The sequence below is a fragment of the Kogia breviceps genome, chromosome 11 (genome assembly GCF_026419965.1).
Source record: "Kogia breviceps isolate mKogBre1 chromosome 11, mKogBre1 haplotype 1, whole genome shotgun sequence".
In the NCBI taxonomy this organism is placed as follows: Eukaryota; Metazoa; Chordata; class Mammalia; order Artiodactyla; family Physeteridae; genus Kogia; species Kogia breviceps.
In genome coordinates this window covers 50285302-50303895 of record NC_081320.1, presented here as the reverse complement: position 1 = coordinate 50303895, position 18594 = coordinate 50285302, and the positions used below count along the sequence as shown (strand labels likewise).

The following is an 18594-nucleotide window of genomic DNA, read 5'->3' as shown; positions in this document are numbered from 1 at the left end:
CACTACTATTTCAATGAGTTTGACTATGAAAGGAAGGTGAACATTTGATTAATAACAAGGAAATAATTTTAAAGAAGAGATATATGTATGTTTCTTTGTTTCATGGTGTGGCTTGGGCTTGTACCTGATGATGTAGCAAAATTCATGGGGAGAGTGGGGAAGGTGACAGAGTAAAGGTATCAAAGGGAATGTTATGGGATCCAGAGTGGAACCAGTGGTGGAACTAGTCTTAGACAAGAGGAAGGCTCCTTTTCCACTGAATTGAAACTGAAAAGATTTATGTACATGTAGGTAAGTCGTTGGGTGGGTGGTGAGGAGCAGATAAAGTTAATGAAGTGCCAATTAAAAGGTGAGATTCTCTGATGAGAGGGCAAGGAGCTAGCTAATCATGTGAGCTTAAAGACAGCAGTGAAGGCTGGAAAAGGTACTGATGAGAATGGAAAAGCTTTAATATCTCAGTAATATAATCAGGGACTCCTCTTAATCCCAGTATATGTATATGGAAATATGAATAATGATTGTCAGGTAAACAAATTCTTTTTACACATTGCTTCCACATAGGAGGATGACACTTCTAGCTCCCTCCTGAGGAAGACATGTTTTTCGCATTCTTGCAACAGTGGTGATGGCCTTTTAACCACAGTGCATTTGTGCGATAATTATAAGGATTTAGAATGGAAGCCCTAGGCTTGCAACAGAGTTTTCTTTCAACATGACACTAACTGACCTATTCTAAGAGTCAAATTCCCAAAATCTTAGCATCTTGGCAGTAGCCACTGACACGTTTACATATGACAGCATTCTATTTTAAACTATGATCTATCTCAGCTTCTTACATTGTAAGCTACACCTTTCATGTCAAAATTTCCAAAGGCTTGCATAACAAGCATATGAAAAACATCTCATAAATGCTCCCTAGTGGGGAAACTGCTCAGGCAACTACCTGTTTATATATGCAGTAACTTGAATTATACATGAAAATTCCACATGGATGCCCAGAATCAGCACTGTGTTAATTCAAGAAGTATATTAAAATTTCTGGATGTATTTAGTAGCAGATCCTAAGAAAAATCTGTTCTTTAAACAGGGTTTTCTTTTAAAAAAAAAAAAAAAGATCTGTTAGCTGGAATCTACTGTTTCAAGGAATCTACTCTTCCTAGGAAAAATAATATGTAGTAAACATTAATCTTACAATACGTTTTCAAAAATCCTGGGAAACTCCATCTTTAGATCCTTTAAAGAGCCTGTAAAATTTTCCTATTCTATAAAACTTCAGTCATATTGAAAATAAAATTTAAATGATAAATGTCAGTTGCAGAAGTTATCACCTTTTCATTTGAATGCTTGACTTCTATTGGATAATTCTCTTCCAAGAGACCTACTTGGGAAAAAGAGGTGACAGCCAACTCATTGCCTAATTGATTTAGGAACAGTGCCCAGGGAGATAGTCCAATTAAGTTTACAAGCTGGCAATTAGCAGGAAGCCCTCTAAATCCCTACACTGAGAACCTGTTTACTTTAGTAAGAAGGCAAATGTGCTAGAGATAGGAAGAGAAAGCTGTGCTTTTTGCAAAGCTGTTGTGAGTAGGCCCACAAGGCAGGGCTGAAGAAAGGCTAGGTATACGTCAGAAGACAGCCTTCTGTTTGACAGGTAACTTGGGTTATTGAGAGAGAGAGAAGTGGGGGGGGGGTTAACAGATATGCAAAACATCTAACATCCACTTTAATAAGTGTTGAGTATAGAGACATACCACTGTTAAATGTGTAGTTGGGCAAAGTAGATAGAACTGGATTATCTCATAATAAATGAGATTCCAAACATAGTGTTCTTGGACAATACTGACATTATGAATGGATTTAGCTGCATTTTTAATATGTGGAAAGAACACAGCCCTCACATTACACCCCTGATATCTTTCAAGTTAGTCAAGTCATTTTCACTATATTTATTTCATGTGTTCAATTTCAGAGGCAAGTAGATCCATAAAAAAACAAAGTAAACTGACAGCTATTTAACAAACACTACAATGTCTTTAAAAACTTAACTGCGTAGCACAGAGCCAAATCTTGTAAGGGGTTTTAAAACGTATTTACTTTTCTATGTTTTCAAGTTGCGGTGATGTGCATTAATTGAAATCTGTTTTTTAAAACCTAAGTGAGGTTCTTTCAAGAAAGTTAAATTATACAAAACTGACTAAAGGGACTTCCCTGGTGGTGCAGTGGTAAGAATCCACCTGCCAATGCAGGGGACACGAGTTCGACCCCTGGTCCAGGAAGATCCACATGCCGTGGAGCAACTAAGCTTGTGCACCACAACTACTGAGCCTGCACTCTAGAGTCTGCGAGCCACAACTACCGAGCCCGTGCTCCATAATAAGAGAAGCCACCGTAGTAAGAAGCCTGCGCACTGCAACAAAGAGCAGCCCCCACTCTCCACAACTAGAGAAAGCCCACTTACAGCCAAAAAAATAAAAATAAATACCCAACGCTAAAAAAAATACCAACAAACTGCCTAAAGGATATCATGTATTTCAGGACATAGCCAGTAATGCAAAACTACAAAAGGCAAAAAAATCACAATAATAAAATTCTGCTTTAAAGCTTCCTGGTTGAAATGGGATACATTAATACACATTTTTCCAAATATTGATAAATACTTTTGAATATTTTTATCTAAAATCTTTAGCAAATTCTAACTAAATATTTCCTTTCTCTTTTTTAAAACACTTGCTTTATACATTTCCAATCTGGGAAGAAATGGACACTTATAATCGAAAATAATTTTAATAGAAAAGTATTACAGAATTTTGTAATGGACATACTTTTAATATATTCTCATGTGTACTATTTCTTAAGGAATTTTTAATAGACAATTTATTTTGGAAAGCATCAAATGTGGCTAGTTCAGTCTTTTTATTCATCACAATGGAAAATTAATGCAATTTCAAAATTCTTCAATATATAATGTACCTTGACATTTAGAAAATCATCCACAAAGCTTTCTTAAGGAAACTATATGAAATGTTTGAAAGGCAAGCACATTCATGGAATGACAAACAGAATATCTACATTCCAAGAATAGTTTTATTGTCTTAGTTATATTGTCACCATCATAAAAAATTTAATTTATTTACTCACCAATTTCCTTGACTTACCAAGTTTAAAGAGAAGTACACCCAAAGGTCCTCTGTCAAACTTGAGGAAGAGGAGATCATAGATGTCCCCACTTTCAGGCTTCTTAGAAACAACCTGCGGAGCTATCCACTGCATTTGAACAAGACTGCTAGAAACATCAAAGAATTTTTTGAATTGTAGAGTCTCCCTAGGTGAGCGGTCTTCAGCCAAAAGCTGGATGTTAATAGGAGAAAGAGCCATATCAAAAATTTGAAGCTCCCCTTGGTTACTGCCAACTAGCAGAATGGCACCACTTGGGTGGCAGCTTATTAATGAAGGCAGAAGTTCAGCCTGAGCTAAGACAGTCACTCTACGGTGAGTTTCATAAAGAATTACTGAAGAATCTTCACAGCCCAGAATCAGTTTGTCTTCAGTAACATTCCTGCAACAGCTAATGGCCTTCGATCTTAGTGGTATTCTGGTGACTGATACACACTGGATTTTGTGCCGAACACATTCATAGATGCAACTGTCAGCCATGGGCTCTTTGTCTACACTGATGGAGCACTCCACTGTCAACACCTGATAAGGCTGTTTGGTGCCAAAGCGAACATCCAGTGGATCCCATTTCGTGCGTACAGAACTCAGAACCTGTAAGAAATGTATCAAGTATGTTCATATGGACCTTGGTTTTTCTTCAGCTGTCACGCATAGACCTGCATATTAATCTAGAATCCTATTGAATACCATCAACTATCACCTTAAATATCAGCAACATATAAGCAGGTATGTGTATATTTCATATAGAACACATATAAATATATATAGCACATATTTAGCACAGCTGCAGAAATTAAACTATAAAATTTTAACTTAAACACTTTGTTTTAGGAAGTCTGTAAATAACATAAAGACAAGTATTTCCCATGATATATACAAACTAATGAAGTGGGCTTTTAGTAAAATAATATGGCTAGCAGAATATCTAAAGACATTAGAAGTTCGATTTTTATTTTATTTTATTTTTTTGCGGTATGCGGGCCTCTCACTGCTGTGGCCTCTCCTGTTGCGGAGCACAGGCTCCGGACGCGCAGGCCTAGCAGCCATGGCTCACGGGCTTAGTTGCTCCGCGGCATGTGGGATCTTCCCGGACCAGGGCACGAACCCGTGTCCCCTGCATCGGCAGGCGGATTCTCAACCACTGCGCCACCAGGGAAGCCCTCGATTTTTAAAAGGATGAATAAAGGACTTAAACAATTTAGTCAATCTCCTTCCAACCCACTACCCCTCCAAATTCTGAAATTATTGGTAAATTACTTACCAGAAATATATTTCTAATTAGTTGGACAGGGTAGGCAAAGGAAAAAACTTAGAACCCTGTTAACAGTCCTGCAGAAATATTTTACTGTCAGAAAAGATATGAAGGGTTGTTAAGTAGATAAATGACCAACAGAAAGAAATAAGAAGGTAATATACTAGTTCTAAAATTAAAAAAAAAAAAAAAAAAAAGACCTAGTAGGTAATTTGATTTGCAATACTGGTGAGGCAAAATTTAAAAAGCATTTCTGGTGCAGAAAGGAAAGGCTACAAAGAAACACCTCAGCAGAAGAATAAAGAAAGAAAACAACAGGCCATTCACTTTATTCATATGTAAATGTGGGAGGCCAAGAACCTGAAGAGTGGTATCAAAGATATTTTCTAACACTTTGTCGGAAACTTCAAAATTAGGTTTAGAAACATTAAAAAGCACATTTCTACATGAGATAAAATTTCACAGAACTATGCATATGCGCATGCACACACACACACACACACACACACACACACACACACACATATACACAAGTGCATGTAAAATCCGACGAAATCCAACTAAGGCCAGAACCTGAGTTAATAGTATTATACCAAGGTCTTGTTCCAGGATTTGACAATGTACTGCAGTAATGTAAGATACAATCATTGGGGCAAACAAGGGGAAGAAGTACAGGAAGGGAATTTGCTTTTAGCCTATTTTGTCAATTATATTAGCAGTTTCTTGAGAGTCAAACTATTTCAAAAAAAAATTTCTTTTTTTAAAGCACATACAGCTATGTTACATAGTACTGACTTGGGGAGGGAAAGGGGGTTGATGTGAATTTTTTTTAAAATCCATCCTACACATCATTACCAAACCAACCTTCCTAAACTTAATGTTTTTGCTGTCATTCCCCTGTTCAAACCCTTTAATAGCTACCACTAACGAATAAATTAAATTTTTATTCCCCTTCCTGGTATGCAAAACAATATAGGATCCATATTCAACCCCTTCCCTCCCTCACACTCACTTTCCTGCTCTTGTTTTTCTTTTTTGTCTAATAAATGCTTGAGTATGAGCTACATGCCAGGCACTTGTCCTGGCACTGCTGGGAATACAGCAGTTAAGTCCTCACCCTCAGAGAACATACACCCTAATGGCTGAAGACAAAGTAACAATTCACAAACAAATATACATAGGATGTTAGTGATCCTATGTATGTACTTCCTAAGTACTATGAAGAAAAATAAAGCAAAGTAACAGGAATGGAAAGGGGAGGTAATAGAAGTCAGGACAGGCCTCTCTGATAAAGTTGACCTAAAAGAAGTGAAGCGTAAGCCATGCAGCCACCTGGAAGAAGGCTCCAGGCAGAGGAATCAAACATCCTAAGGTAGCACTCTTGGCCTGATGAAGGAACAATGGGAGACCAACATGGCTTAGATAAAAGAGAGCAAGGAAGAAAACAGTGGGAATTGGGGGAGGGAGAAGATTGTGAAGTGGCTTGTAGGCCATTATAGGGACTTTGGCTTTTCCTCTAAACAAGGTGAGAAGCCATAAGGAGGGACAAGATCTGACTCGCAAAATCTAGTGTTATATCTGACAGTCTCCCTTCATTACTCTACTCTGAAGTCAAACTAAAGCCGCATTTTCCCAGCTCTGTAATTTGTTAAATTAAACAAGGAAGCTGTTCAACTGATGAGGCCCTTATTCCATGGCAACTTCTATAAGCAAACCAAAACCTAAACCTGTAAATGCCTCAAAGTTACAAAATCAAAACACTAAGGATAACCATTACAACAGCCAATTAGGCTTTAACCTATAGCCAATCAAATAATTTCCTTTCTTTGCTTCTGCATTTTCACTGTCAGTCTTTTCCCTGCCTCATATCAGTAGGATGTTCCTAACCACTTCCAGTTTGGCACTGCCCCAGCAGAATCGATTTACTCAAACTCTGAAAACTTTTACTATGCCTCAGCTTATCTTTCAACAATTTCACTCATGTCCTTTACCTCAGGGGTCCCCAACCCTCAGGCCACAGGCCAGTACCAGTCCGTGGCCTGTGAGGGATCCGGGCCACACAGCAGGAGGTGAGCAGCAGGTGAGCAAGCGAAGCTTCATCTGTATTTACAGCCGCTCCCCATTGCTCACATTACCACCTGAGCTCCACCTCCTGTCAGATCAGCAGGGGCATTACATGCTCATAGGAGCGTGAACCCTACTCTGAACTGTGCATGTGAAGGATCTAGGTAGCACACTCCTTATGAGAATCTAATTCCTGATGATCTGAGGTGGAAATGAGGCAGTGATGCTAGCACTGGGGAGAGGTTGCAAATACAGATTATCATTAGCAGAGACCATAATAAATCAATTGCTTGCAGACACATATCAAAACCCTATCAGTGAGTGGCAAGTGATAATTAAGCTGCATCTGGTGGCAGGCTTTATAGTGGCAAGTGAGTTGATATACTTCAATTGTACAGCTGCATCTGGTGGTAGGCTTTAAATCAGAATCCGACACTTATTTTGGTCTGCGCGTGGCCTGCCCATTATTTTACCACTTCTGTCCGCGCTTCTTTCCCATACTGAACACCTGTCTCAGTCACAGTTTTGGTAAGCCCACAAGCTAACCTTAGCCAAAATGAGTAAAAAAACAAATGTCGCTGGAGAGCTGCTTTGAAAAGGAAGAAAGACCCAATGATGAGACAGCAGAAGACTCTAAGACTGCCAACAAAAAGAAAGCTGCATTTAAAAGAAAATACCAAGAGTCCTACTTAAATTAATGGGTTCATTGCAACAGGTGATTCACACTCTCCAAGCCTGCTTTGTATATACTATGTGGCAACTGGCTGGCTATCCAACAAAGCCATGAAACCTTCAAAACTGCTTCACCACATGGAGACCAAGCACCCTGCATTAAAAGACAAGCCTTTGGAGCTTTTCAAAAGAAAAAACGTGAACACAAAGAGCAGAAGCAATTATTGAAGGCCACCACTTCATCAAATGTGTCTGCACTGAGAACATCATCTTTAGTGGCTAACCGCATTGCTAAAGCTAAGAAGCCCTTTACTATTGGTAAAGAGTTGATCCTGCCTGCTGCTAAGGACATCTATCGTGAACTTTTAGGAGAGGCTGCAGTTCAAAAGGTGGCACGTGTTCCTCTTTTGGCTAGCACCATAACTAGACGAATTAGTGAAATAGCAGGGCATATTGAGGCGCAATTGCTAAAGAGTAATGAGTCACCGTGGTATGCAATCCAGGTTGACGAGTCTACCGATGTTGACAAGGCAACAATGCTTGTTTCTGTGCAATATATTTTTCAGGAGGATGTGCACGAGGATATGTTATGTGCACTTTCATTGTCAACTAGCACCACAGCAGCAGAACTATTCAAGTCTTTGAATGATTACATATCAGGAAAACTGAATAGGTCATTTTGTGTCGGTATATGCAAGGTTGGAGCAGCTGCCATGACTGGACGGCTTTCTGGTTTCACTACTCGGGTCAAAGAGGTCACTTATGAATGTGAGTCTACGCACTGTGGCATCCATAGAGAAATGCTGGCTAGCCAGAAAATGTCACCCAAACTTAATAACGTTTTGCAGGATGTGACTAAAATTATCAACCACATTAAAATACATGCCCTTAACCCACGTCTGTTCATGTAACTCTGTGAGATGGATGCAGAGCACACGTCTTCTCTCATACATAGAAGTGAGATGGCATTCTAAAGGTAGATCACTGGCTAGAGTTTCTGAGTTATGAGAGCCGCTCCAGAGATTTCTTTTAGAAAAACAGTCACCACTGGCAGCACATTTTAGTGACACAGAATGGGTCGCAAAACTCGCTTACTTGTGTGACATATTCAACCTGCTCAACAAACTCAATCTGTCACTTCAGGGGAGAACAACTGTGTTCAAGTCGGCAGATAAAGTGGCTGCATTCAAAGACAAACTGGATTTATGGGGGCGACGAGTGAACATCGGGATTTTTCACATGTTTCAAACATTAGCAGAGATTTGGAAAGAGATGGAGCCCAGGGCCTTCTTTCTCCCAGCTGGTGCACGATCACCTATCTCAGCTTTCAAAAGAGTTGAGCATTACTTCCCAACCACAAAAGACCCCCGAACTGGGAAGGAATGGATCCTTGACCCATTTGTAAATAAGCCAGGTGAATTGACCTTGTCCGTGCTAGAAGAGGATCAACTACTTGAGATTGCAAATGATGGCGGCCTTAAAAGTATGTTTGAGACAACTTCAAATCTCCATATGTTCTGGATTAAAGTCAAGGTGGAATAGCCTGAGATTGCCACAAAAGCACTGAAAAGCCTGCTTCCATTTCTAACATCCTGTCTTTGTGAAGCAGGGTTTTCTGCAGTGACAGCAACCAAAACGAGATTATGGAGTAGACTGGACATAGCAACACACTTCGTGTGTCACTGTCTCCCATCACCCCCAGATGGGACCATCTAGTTGTAGGAAAACAAGCTCAGGGCTCCCACTGATTGTGCATTATGGTGAGTTGTATAATTATTTCATTATATACTACAATGTAATAATAATAGAAATTAAGTACACAATAAATGTAATGCTCTTGAATCATCCCAAAACCATCCCCCCACCCCCACCCCCCATCTGGTCCATGGAAATATTGTCTTCCATAAAACCCGTCCCTGGTGCCAAAAAGGTTGGGGACCGCTGATTTACTTGAAATCCACACTCTTCACCCACATAGACTCAATATTTCCTACCAACAATACTCACTCTTGAAGAATTAGACCAAATGCTATTTCAGTTTCTGAATTTCTTCCAGCTGGGCAGCATCCTTCCTTCCTTTGATCTCACTTCCATACCCTCTTCCCCACTCCAACTTGGCCAATGTGTGACATTCGTTTGGCCTTTTATTTACTTCTAATTTTTGATCATATGTCATCATTTTGACTATAAGCTTAAAAAAATAAACTGTCTCATCTATTTTACACTTTTTTGTGTATGCTGTGTAGGCAGCTAGCCAAAAACTATGCTGGTAAGAGCTTTTTTAAAAAATATATAAATTTTTTTAAAAACCTCACACTATAATGGTGGTTGAATTATCATACTTTCAGAAAGCTTAGAGATTTGTAAAGGAAGCCCTAGGGCAGAAAACTGGAGGCCAGGTGACACTGAATAGGACCTGAACTCACACAAGGACGGCCTAAAAGGAGGGGCCAAGCAAGACAGCAGTCTTGGCATAGAACAGGTTAGTCCCAAGGTACAGGGAGAAGGGTCCCAGGCTTCCTCAGCTCCAAAAGTCTGTAAGACTCTTTCCAATAGGCTCTGTAGTTTCACCAAGAGAAAAGGTTAAGGGAAGTAAGACCATGGACCCCATATACGCCTTCTCCTCCTCTGCCAATCCCTGATATCTCTAAAAAGCTAGCAAAGGTCAGATTTAATACCAAATTCTGATTAAAAAAAGAAAGGTAACACTATATATTTATTGAAGTATAGCTGATTAACAATATTATATTTGTGATTCAGTATTTTTATAGATTAGACTCCATTTAAAGTTATTACAAAATAATGGCTGCATTTCCCTATCTCTTAATACCCTACTCCTATTTTGCCCCTCCCCCATCCCTCTCCTCACTGGTAACCACTAGTTTGTTTTCTTTATCTGTGAGTCTGCTTCTATTTTATAATATTAATCTGTTTTATTTATTAGATTCCACATATAAGTGTTAATATAGAGTCTTGTCTTTCTCTGAGTTATTCCACTAAGCACACTATTCTCTAGGTCTGTCCGAGCCTATCCACATTGTTGCAAATGGTTTCATTCTTTTTTATGGATGAATAATATTCCATTTTATATATATATATATATATATATATATATATATATATATATATATACCACAACTTGTTTATCCATTCATCTGTTGATCAACACTTAGGTAGCTTCCATGTTTTAGTGATTGTAAACAGTGCTCTTGTGAACACTGGGGTACATGTATCTTTTCAAATTAGTTTTCTCTGGATGTACCCAGTAGTAGGATTGCAAGATCATATGGTAACTCTAGGGGGGTTTTTTTGTTTGTTTGTTTGTTTTTGCGGGATGCAGGCCTCTCACTGTTGTGGCCTCTCCCGTCGCGGAGCACAGGCTCCAAATGCGCAGGCTCAGCAGCCATGGCTCACGGGCCTAGCCACTCCATGGCATGTGGGATCTTCCTGGACCGGGGCACAAACCCGTGTCCCCTGCATCGGCAGGCGGACTCTCAACCACTGTGCCACCAGGGAAACCCAGTAACTCTAGTTTTTTAAGAAACCTCCATACTGTTCTCCATAGTAGCTGTATCAATTTATATTCCCACCAACAGTGCAGGAGAGTTCCCTTTTCTCCATACCCTCTCCAGCATTTATTGTTTGTAGATTTTTTGATGATGGCCATTCTGACTGGTGTAAGGTCACACCTCATTGTAGTTTTCATTTGCATTTCTCTAATAATTAGTGATGTTGAGTATCTTTTCATGTGTCTATTGGCCATCTGTATGTCTTCTTTGGAGAAATATATATTTAGGTCTTCTGCCCATTTTTTGATTGGGTTGTTTTCTTGATATTGAACTGTATGAATGAGCTGTTTGTATAGTTTGGAAATTAATCCCTTGCCGGTAGCATTGTGTGCAAATATTTTCTCCCGGTACGCTGGCTGTCTTTTCATTTTTTAAATAGTTTCCTTTGCTGTGCAAAAGCTTTTAAGTTTAATTATGTGCCACTTGTTTATTTTTGTTTTTACATTCACTGCTCTAGGAGGTGGATTCAAAAGGATATTGCTGCGATTTATGTCAAAGAATGTTCTGCCTATGTTTTTCTCTAAGAGTTTTATAGTGTCCAGCCTTACATTTAGGACTTTAGTCCATTTTGAGGTGTGTGTGTGTGTGTGTGTGTGGTGTTAGAAAGTGTTCTAATTTCATTCTTTTCAATGTAGCTGTCTAGTTTTCCCAGCACCACTTACTGAAGAGACTTTCTTTTCTCTACTGTATATTCTTGCCTGCTGTGTCATAGACTAGGTGGCCATAGGTGGGTGGGCTTATCTCTGGACATTCTATCCTGTTCCATTGATCTATATGTCTGTTTTTGTACCAGCACCATACTGTTTTGATTACTGTAGCTTTGTAGTACAGCCTGAAGTCAGGGAGCCTGATTCCTCCAGCTCCGCTTTTCTTTCTCAAGATTGCTTTGGCTATTTGTATTTTTTTGTGTTTCCATACAAATTGTAAAAATTTTTTGCTCTAATTCTGTGAAAAATACTATTGGTAATTTGACAGGGATTGTGTTGAAACTGTAGATTACTTTGGGTACTATAGTCATTTTGACAATGTTGATTCTTCCAATCCAAGAACATGGTATATCTCTCCATCTGTTTGTGTCATCTTTGATTTCTTTCATCAGTATCTTAAAGTTTTCTGAGTACAGGTGTTTTGCCTCCTTAGATAGGTTTATTCCTAGGTATTTTATTTTTTTGATGTGATAAATGGTATTGCTTCCTTAATTTCTCCTGATCTTTTGTTGTTAGTGTATAGGGATGCAAGATATTTCTGTGTATTAATTTTGTATCCTGCAAGTTTACTGAATTCATTGGTTAGCTCTACTAGTTTTCTGGTAGCATCTTTAGTATTTTTCTATGTATAGTATCATATCATCTGCAAACAGTGACGGTTTCACTTCTTCTTTTCCAATTTGGATCCCTTTTATTTCTTTTTCTTCTCTGATTGCTGTGGCTAGGACTTCCAAAACTATGTTGAATAAAAGTGGACAGAGTGGACATCCTTGTCTTGTTCCCGATCTTACAAGGAATGCTTTCAGAATTTCACCATTGAGTAGGATGTTAGCTGTGCGTTTGTCATATATGGCTCTTATTACGCTAAGGTATGTTCCCTCCATACCCACTTTCTGAAGAGTTTTTATCATAAAGAGATGTTGAATTTTATCAAAAGCTTTTTCTTCATCTATTGAGATGATCGTATTGTTTTTATTCTTCAATTTGGTAATGTGGTGTATCACACTGATTGATATGTGAATATTGAAAAATCCTTGCACCCCTGGGATAATTCCCACTTGATCAAGGTGTATGATCCTTTTAATGTATTGTTGGAGTCAGTTTGCTAGTATTTTGCTGAGGATTTTTGCATCTATGTTCATCAGTGATACTGGCCTGTAATTTTTTTCATGATATCTTTGGTTTCGGTAACAGGGTGATGGTGGCCTCACAGAAAAGGTTCGGAAGTGTTCTGTCCTCTGCAATATTTTAGAATAGTTTCAGAACAATAGGTATTAACTCTTCTCTAAATGTTTGGTAGAATTCACCTACAAAGCCATCTGGTCCTGGACTTTTGTTTGTTGGGAGTTTTTAAATTACTGATTCAATTTCACTACTGGTAATTGGTCTGTTCATATTTTCTATTTCTTCCTGGTTTAGTCTTGAGAGATTGTACCTTTCTAAGAATTTGTCCATTTCTTCTAGGCTGTACCAGTTTATTGGCATGTAGTTCTACATAGTAGTCTCTTATGATCCTTTGTGTTTCTGTGGTGTCTATTGTAACTTCTCCTTTTTCGTTTCTGATTTTATTGATTTGGACCCTCTCCCTTTTTTTCTTGATGAGTCTGTCTAAAGGTTTATCAGTTTTGCATATCATTTCAAAGAACTAGCTTTTAGTGTCATTGATCTTTTCTATTTTTTTTTTTTTTTTTTTTTAGTCTCTATTTCATTTATTTTTGCCCTGACCTTTATGATTTCTTTCCTTCTACTTACTTTGGGTTTTGTTTGTTCTTTCTCTACTTGCTTTAGGAGTGGAGTTTGGTTGTTTACTTGAGATCTTTCTGGTTTCCTGCGGTAAGCTTGTATCACTATAAATTTCCCTCTTAGAACTGCTTTTGCTGCATCTCATAGATTTTAGATCACTGTGTTTTCTTTTTCATTTGCCTCAAAAAATGTCTCATTTCATTTTTTGATTTGCACTTTGATTTCTTCAGTGATCCAGAAACCAGACCTTATTGAAGAAACTGATAACTCCAGGTCTGCAGCAGGAAATGTACAAGAAAGCAAGGACCATATTGCTACACCAGACAGAGGGAAGCTACCCAAGACTACTGAGGTCATGACAAGAAGAGGAGCCAACTTGAGGAGACTCCCACTGCCCAAAGTTAAGAATCTGAGCTTTCAGAAGGATAACAATTACAATTTATGAAACCCATTAAGTATGTTTAAATCCATGAATTAATAATGCTATTAAAAAAAACAAAAACTAATTGGTTACCTTCAGGGAGTGATAGGGAAACAATTCAACCTTGAAAACTAGTAAATAAAAGAAACAGATGCTTATCCTGATTATACTATATGAATCCAGCCACTGGGAAAACAAGTAGGAGATGAGTAGAAGTGTCTCATTATAAAAGTATCACAATTAATTTAAAAAATAATATCATTAGATATCACCATTTTGCAAGCATCATGAATTACTGGATCTAGGTATTAAGCATCAATAGCTGCCAAAATCAAAGAAAGAGAGACAACGAACCTGACATTATGTGCCTTCTGATTAAAAAGCACTCCTTTGCACACAGTCTTGACAAAACTGACTACTAACTTGCAGAATTTTCAAAAGACAAAGAAACTTGTTGAACCACACCATGATGATGGAACAACAAAATCCAGATTGTGGGACACTGCAGTTTCAACAGATAAATTTTAATGAAAAAAAAAAAAAAAGGATGGAGCGGGAACTTGCAGATTAAAAGAGAGTTAAAAGACACATTAATGTGTTTTAAATAGATAATATTAAACTACAGTGTTGCAAGATGCACATTTAGGTGATAAAAACTATATGAGAAAATGTGTAAAAGTCACAATAGAGGTTATTTTGGGGCACCAGGAAAGGGTTGAGATCAAAACAGAGTATGTGGTGCTATTTCTGGTGCCTGGCAAAGTTCTATTTCTTGACCTGAGTGTGGTTCAGGGGAGTTTCCTTAGTAAAAGCTCATTAAACTATATATTTAGCCTCTGTGGTTTTCCTTAGTGTGCTTTATAATAAAGAGATTAAAAAAAAGAAAAAAATCATCCCTAAAATAGAAAATCTTGGTTATCTGGTTGAAAGCTAACACAGTTCATACATTTCTTTGGAAGAGATGTCTCTAATATTTTGGCTTTTCAGTTGAATGCACTTATAATGCTTTCTGAATACTTCTTTTATAAAATTATGCTGTATTAAAAGTTGGTCACATTTTTACTTTCCCATCAGTTGGCTGCTCCTCTAAATCATTGCAAAATTAGTTTTTAATTTTTATGGGAAAAAAGTTACCTTTTTGAGGTTATATTTCCCTAGCCCTGACAACAGGTTTCAAGGTTTAATAGCTCTGCTTATGTGTTTTTTATTAATTTGGTTAAACAAATTCAAGTGACCTTTTCTGAGTAAGATATCTTGAAATTACTGCCATACTCAGAAAGCATTATCAAATCCATACAGTTGAAAAGCTAAAACATCTGCTTGAATACAAAGGTAAGGAAAGACTAAGTTGTGTTGTCACCACATTTTTGACAAAGCTAATGAATTAAATAGTTCTATGATGACGGTAATCACCTTTTCCAAATGTAAGTATAAAGAGTGTGAGGAATTTAAGTAAAAATGACTACCATACTATGTACAATAACCCATACAAACACCATTAAAAACTATTTTAAAATGAATTTTACTGATAAAAAATTTCTTTTTCTTCATACTGTATTTTTCAAAACAATTTTTCCCCCTAGACTATCATAAATCTCTCTGTTCTGTGCTTCTAATTAAGATATGTACTGTTGTTTAGAGCTCTGCAGTGTGAAATTAGACCAGCAGTTTTCTAATATCCATAAAATAAATTAAGAAACGTTCCTCCTCTGAAAGACAGATAATTCAGTCACAGAGAGCTTACTTCTATGTTTCCTTTGTTTTCTTTTTTTTTTGCTGCTTGGTAAGCCAATTTTCTACTTGGAATTTACTGTTAACACTCTCATTTGGTTCAGTATGTGGGCTTTATCCTTTCCATGGTCTGTTATGCAAAAAAGATGGCTTAAAATTTTTTTTCCAGTCTGCTGTAAAGCAGTGGTTCTCAACTTGGATGCACATGAGAATCACCTAGGGAACCTGTAAAAGAATACTGATGCCTCCTCCCCCTCTGGAGATTCTGATATAACTGGTCTGGGTGGGCTCCTTTGTAAAAGCTCTGCAGGTGACTGTAATGTGTTGCCAAGGCTAAGAACCACTACTCTAGGATCTTGCCACTGTCCAAATGAAAGCTTACTATCTTTCCTGATTGAAATTGGGTGGGAAATTATTTTTTTTAAGTTCTATCATTTAATAGATGCAAAGATTAAATTTCTTCTCTATGAGGCTGCTACTTTTTTAGTCTGAATTTTAGGGTTTAAGAGTATATCATATCTCTTATTCTGAGGATTAGCTCAAGAAGTCTATTGGTCGCTAGTAAAAAAATATTTAAAGACATATGCCTGAATATTATTTTTATAGACTAGTGGTTTTAGTTCATGTTACCCTAAAAAATGTGCTACAATTCACAGTTAAAGATTATGTCTTTACACACACACAAAGAAACAATTATTTCCCCAGACAGTTCTTCCAAAAGCCATTCACCTTTTGCATATAGTTCATGTGAGGTTATGAAAAAGAAATCTTTACAAATTTTTCTAACAGTTTAATTTTGATAGACTGATTGAAAGAGCCAAATCCAAGACAAAAGCTACTTGACAAAATAAATGAATTATATATCTTAATATATTATGATCCAAAAATTAGCTATGCAGTCAGTGGTGAACAATTAAAAATCAGGTGCAAGTATCATATACAACTTCATGAAAATCTATTCAAATACTTAAATAAGATGGATAATTTTCCAAAAATATAAATTAAGGAAAATTACTCAAGGAAAAGATAGAATTCCCAAAAAACAAACAACCCTTGAAAAATGAAATCAATTATAAAAAATCTACTTTCCTTGAAAGACAGCACACCCAGGCAGTTTTATATGAGTTTTACCAAACATTCAGTATCATATAATTCCTTTTGGCACTGGTTCAGAGAGGAGAAAAGAGCTAGTCAAATCACTCCATAGGGGTAATACAACTTTGATATGAAACTCAGAAATGATAGTAAAAAAAGTAAAATTGTGCACCAACCTTGAGCAAATTGTAAATCCTCTTCAAAGTTCCCCCCTATTATCTCTCTAGGTAGAAACAATCATTCCCCACTGGCTCCTCTACAGCTTACACATACTCTATCCACAGCATTATTTAACAGTTTAGTGCACTCACACATTTTCATATTTGTCTCTCATTGGTAGACACTAAGATCCTTGTGGGCAGGGATAGTTTTGTATTTATATCCCCTGGCATGAAATAAAGTGCTTACTCCATGGTCATGCTCAGTAGTTGATGAATGATGCGAAAAGAGAGAGGGAAGGGACTTTCAGGTAGAAATACCAGTAATTTGTAGAGACAGAAGGTGGGAAATAAAGAAGCAGTGAGTAAACCATTTGGCTAGAACATAGATTTGTATAAAGAAATAACATTGGAAAGGTAAGTCAGGGCCAGTCAGGGGGACCTTTTCAGTGCCGAGGCTAAGTTTAGTTTCAAAATCTACTGAAGGCGTTTGAACATGCAATGGCTAAATCAGATCTCTGCTTCAGAATCCAGATGTGCACTTTTTTGAGCTGCCCAGAACCTATCTGGTTTAAATCCATCATTTTAAAAATTAGAAAACTACAGTCAGAGAGGGTAGGTGATCTACCCAAGGCCAAAGAACATAGTATTAGTTAAAAGCAGGCAGAAGCTGACAGGAAGTAAATTTGATTAAAGGCACACAGTATATGGTCCAACAGGCAAACCGAGGTTTATCCAACTCCGAAGTCCATAAACTAGTCCATAAACACCAGGAGATGAAGTACATAGACCATACATATACCCTTTTAGAACAGTCCTAATTTCAGGTAATAAACTCATTTCAAATAAAGGTAATTTGTGTAATATAAAACTAAACGCTGATTTATATTATTTTTACTTTTATTATAAAACAGAACATTTAAAAGAACTCTAGTTGGCTTTATTATATTAAGTCATTTTGATTAAGTCTTTTATTCAGTTAGCTTCTGGACCCAAGATCAATAAAATGGTGGGCATGAACAGGAATTGAATAGGAATAAAGCACTTTTTTATCCTCACAAAATCCATACCTGAAGCATTACAAGTGGTATTAGTTACTACAACAAATTGGAAAAGTTCCAGAAAAAGTTAAAATAATTAAAAAGGACTCTTCGGTCTTAAAAGATAGCCTGTAAATTTATAAAACCAGAAGAGGTAGGTAGGGATAGAGTAAACTTGTACTTGTTCATTATACCTCAGAATACTAATTCTGAAAAATTAAAAAACTTAAATCCTAAAAGATAATGGATTTAGAGAAAATACAGGAACATACTATTTTACCCAAGCCAAAACATCAAAAAAAAAAACAGGTTGGAGGAGGCTGTTTTTTAAGTTACATTAAAAAAGAAACAGAATTTCATACTCAAAGTACTGATACAAGGTGAAAATAGCCATACGTTTGTGATAATGAATGATGATGGAACCACTGTCAGGAACAGATAGGGCAAGATCTTGTCTGCACTTCTTAGATTAATCCTTTTGGTGCTCCTGTCCCAGGCAGGAAACTACACTGAGAAGGCTGCTCTTCTAAAGCCCTCCTTACAAACCCTTGCCCCAGCCACGGTTTGGCACCACAGAGTCTTGCAGAAAATAGGCATCTGATTAATGTTTGCTACCTAACTGAAGTTTAAAGAAGGTGGTTGATAACATAGCTTCGATAGGCATGAAATCATGAGCAAACAGTAATGACAGTACTAATAATGACAGACAAGAATCATAATAGTAATTGAGAGTTTAATATATGTAGTTATTGTTCTAAATGCATGTATTAACTCATTTATCTTCGCTAACTTTATTTTTCAAATAATGAAACCATAGAGGTTAGTAACCTGCTCAAGGACAGAGAGCTAGGTAGTGGCAAAGCTAGGATTTGAACCCAGAAGCTTGTGCTATTAATCACTATGCTATTTAGGCAAGTCCTGAAACTGTGTATCCTCCAGATGTGATACTTTAAAGGATCCCATTTCAT

At 37.3% G+C, this 18594-nt stretch overlaps 1 protein-coding gene across 10 annotated transcripts in view; it reads right to left on the bottom strand.

The window, feature by feature from the left end:
* The window catches only part of WDPCP (WD repeat containing planar cell polarity effector), a 437730-nt gene that overhangs the window by 275590 nt on the left and 143546 nt on the right, over nucleotides 1-18594 (bottom strand). For all 10 annotated transcript variants that reach the window (XM_067007522.1, XM_067007524.1, XM_067007520.1 and 7 more), the window contains one exon: nucleotides 3156-3765. In XM_067007522.1, coding sequence (XP_066863623.1) covers nucleotides 3156-3765 — 610 coding nt within the window. The remainder of the gene's footprint in view (nucleotides 1-3155; nucleotides 3766-18594) is intronic.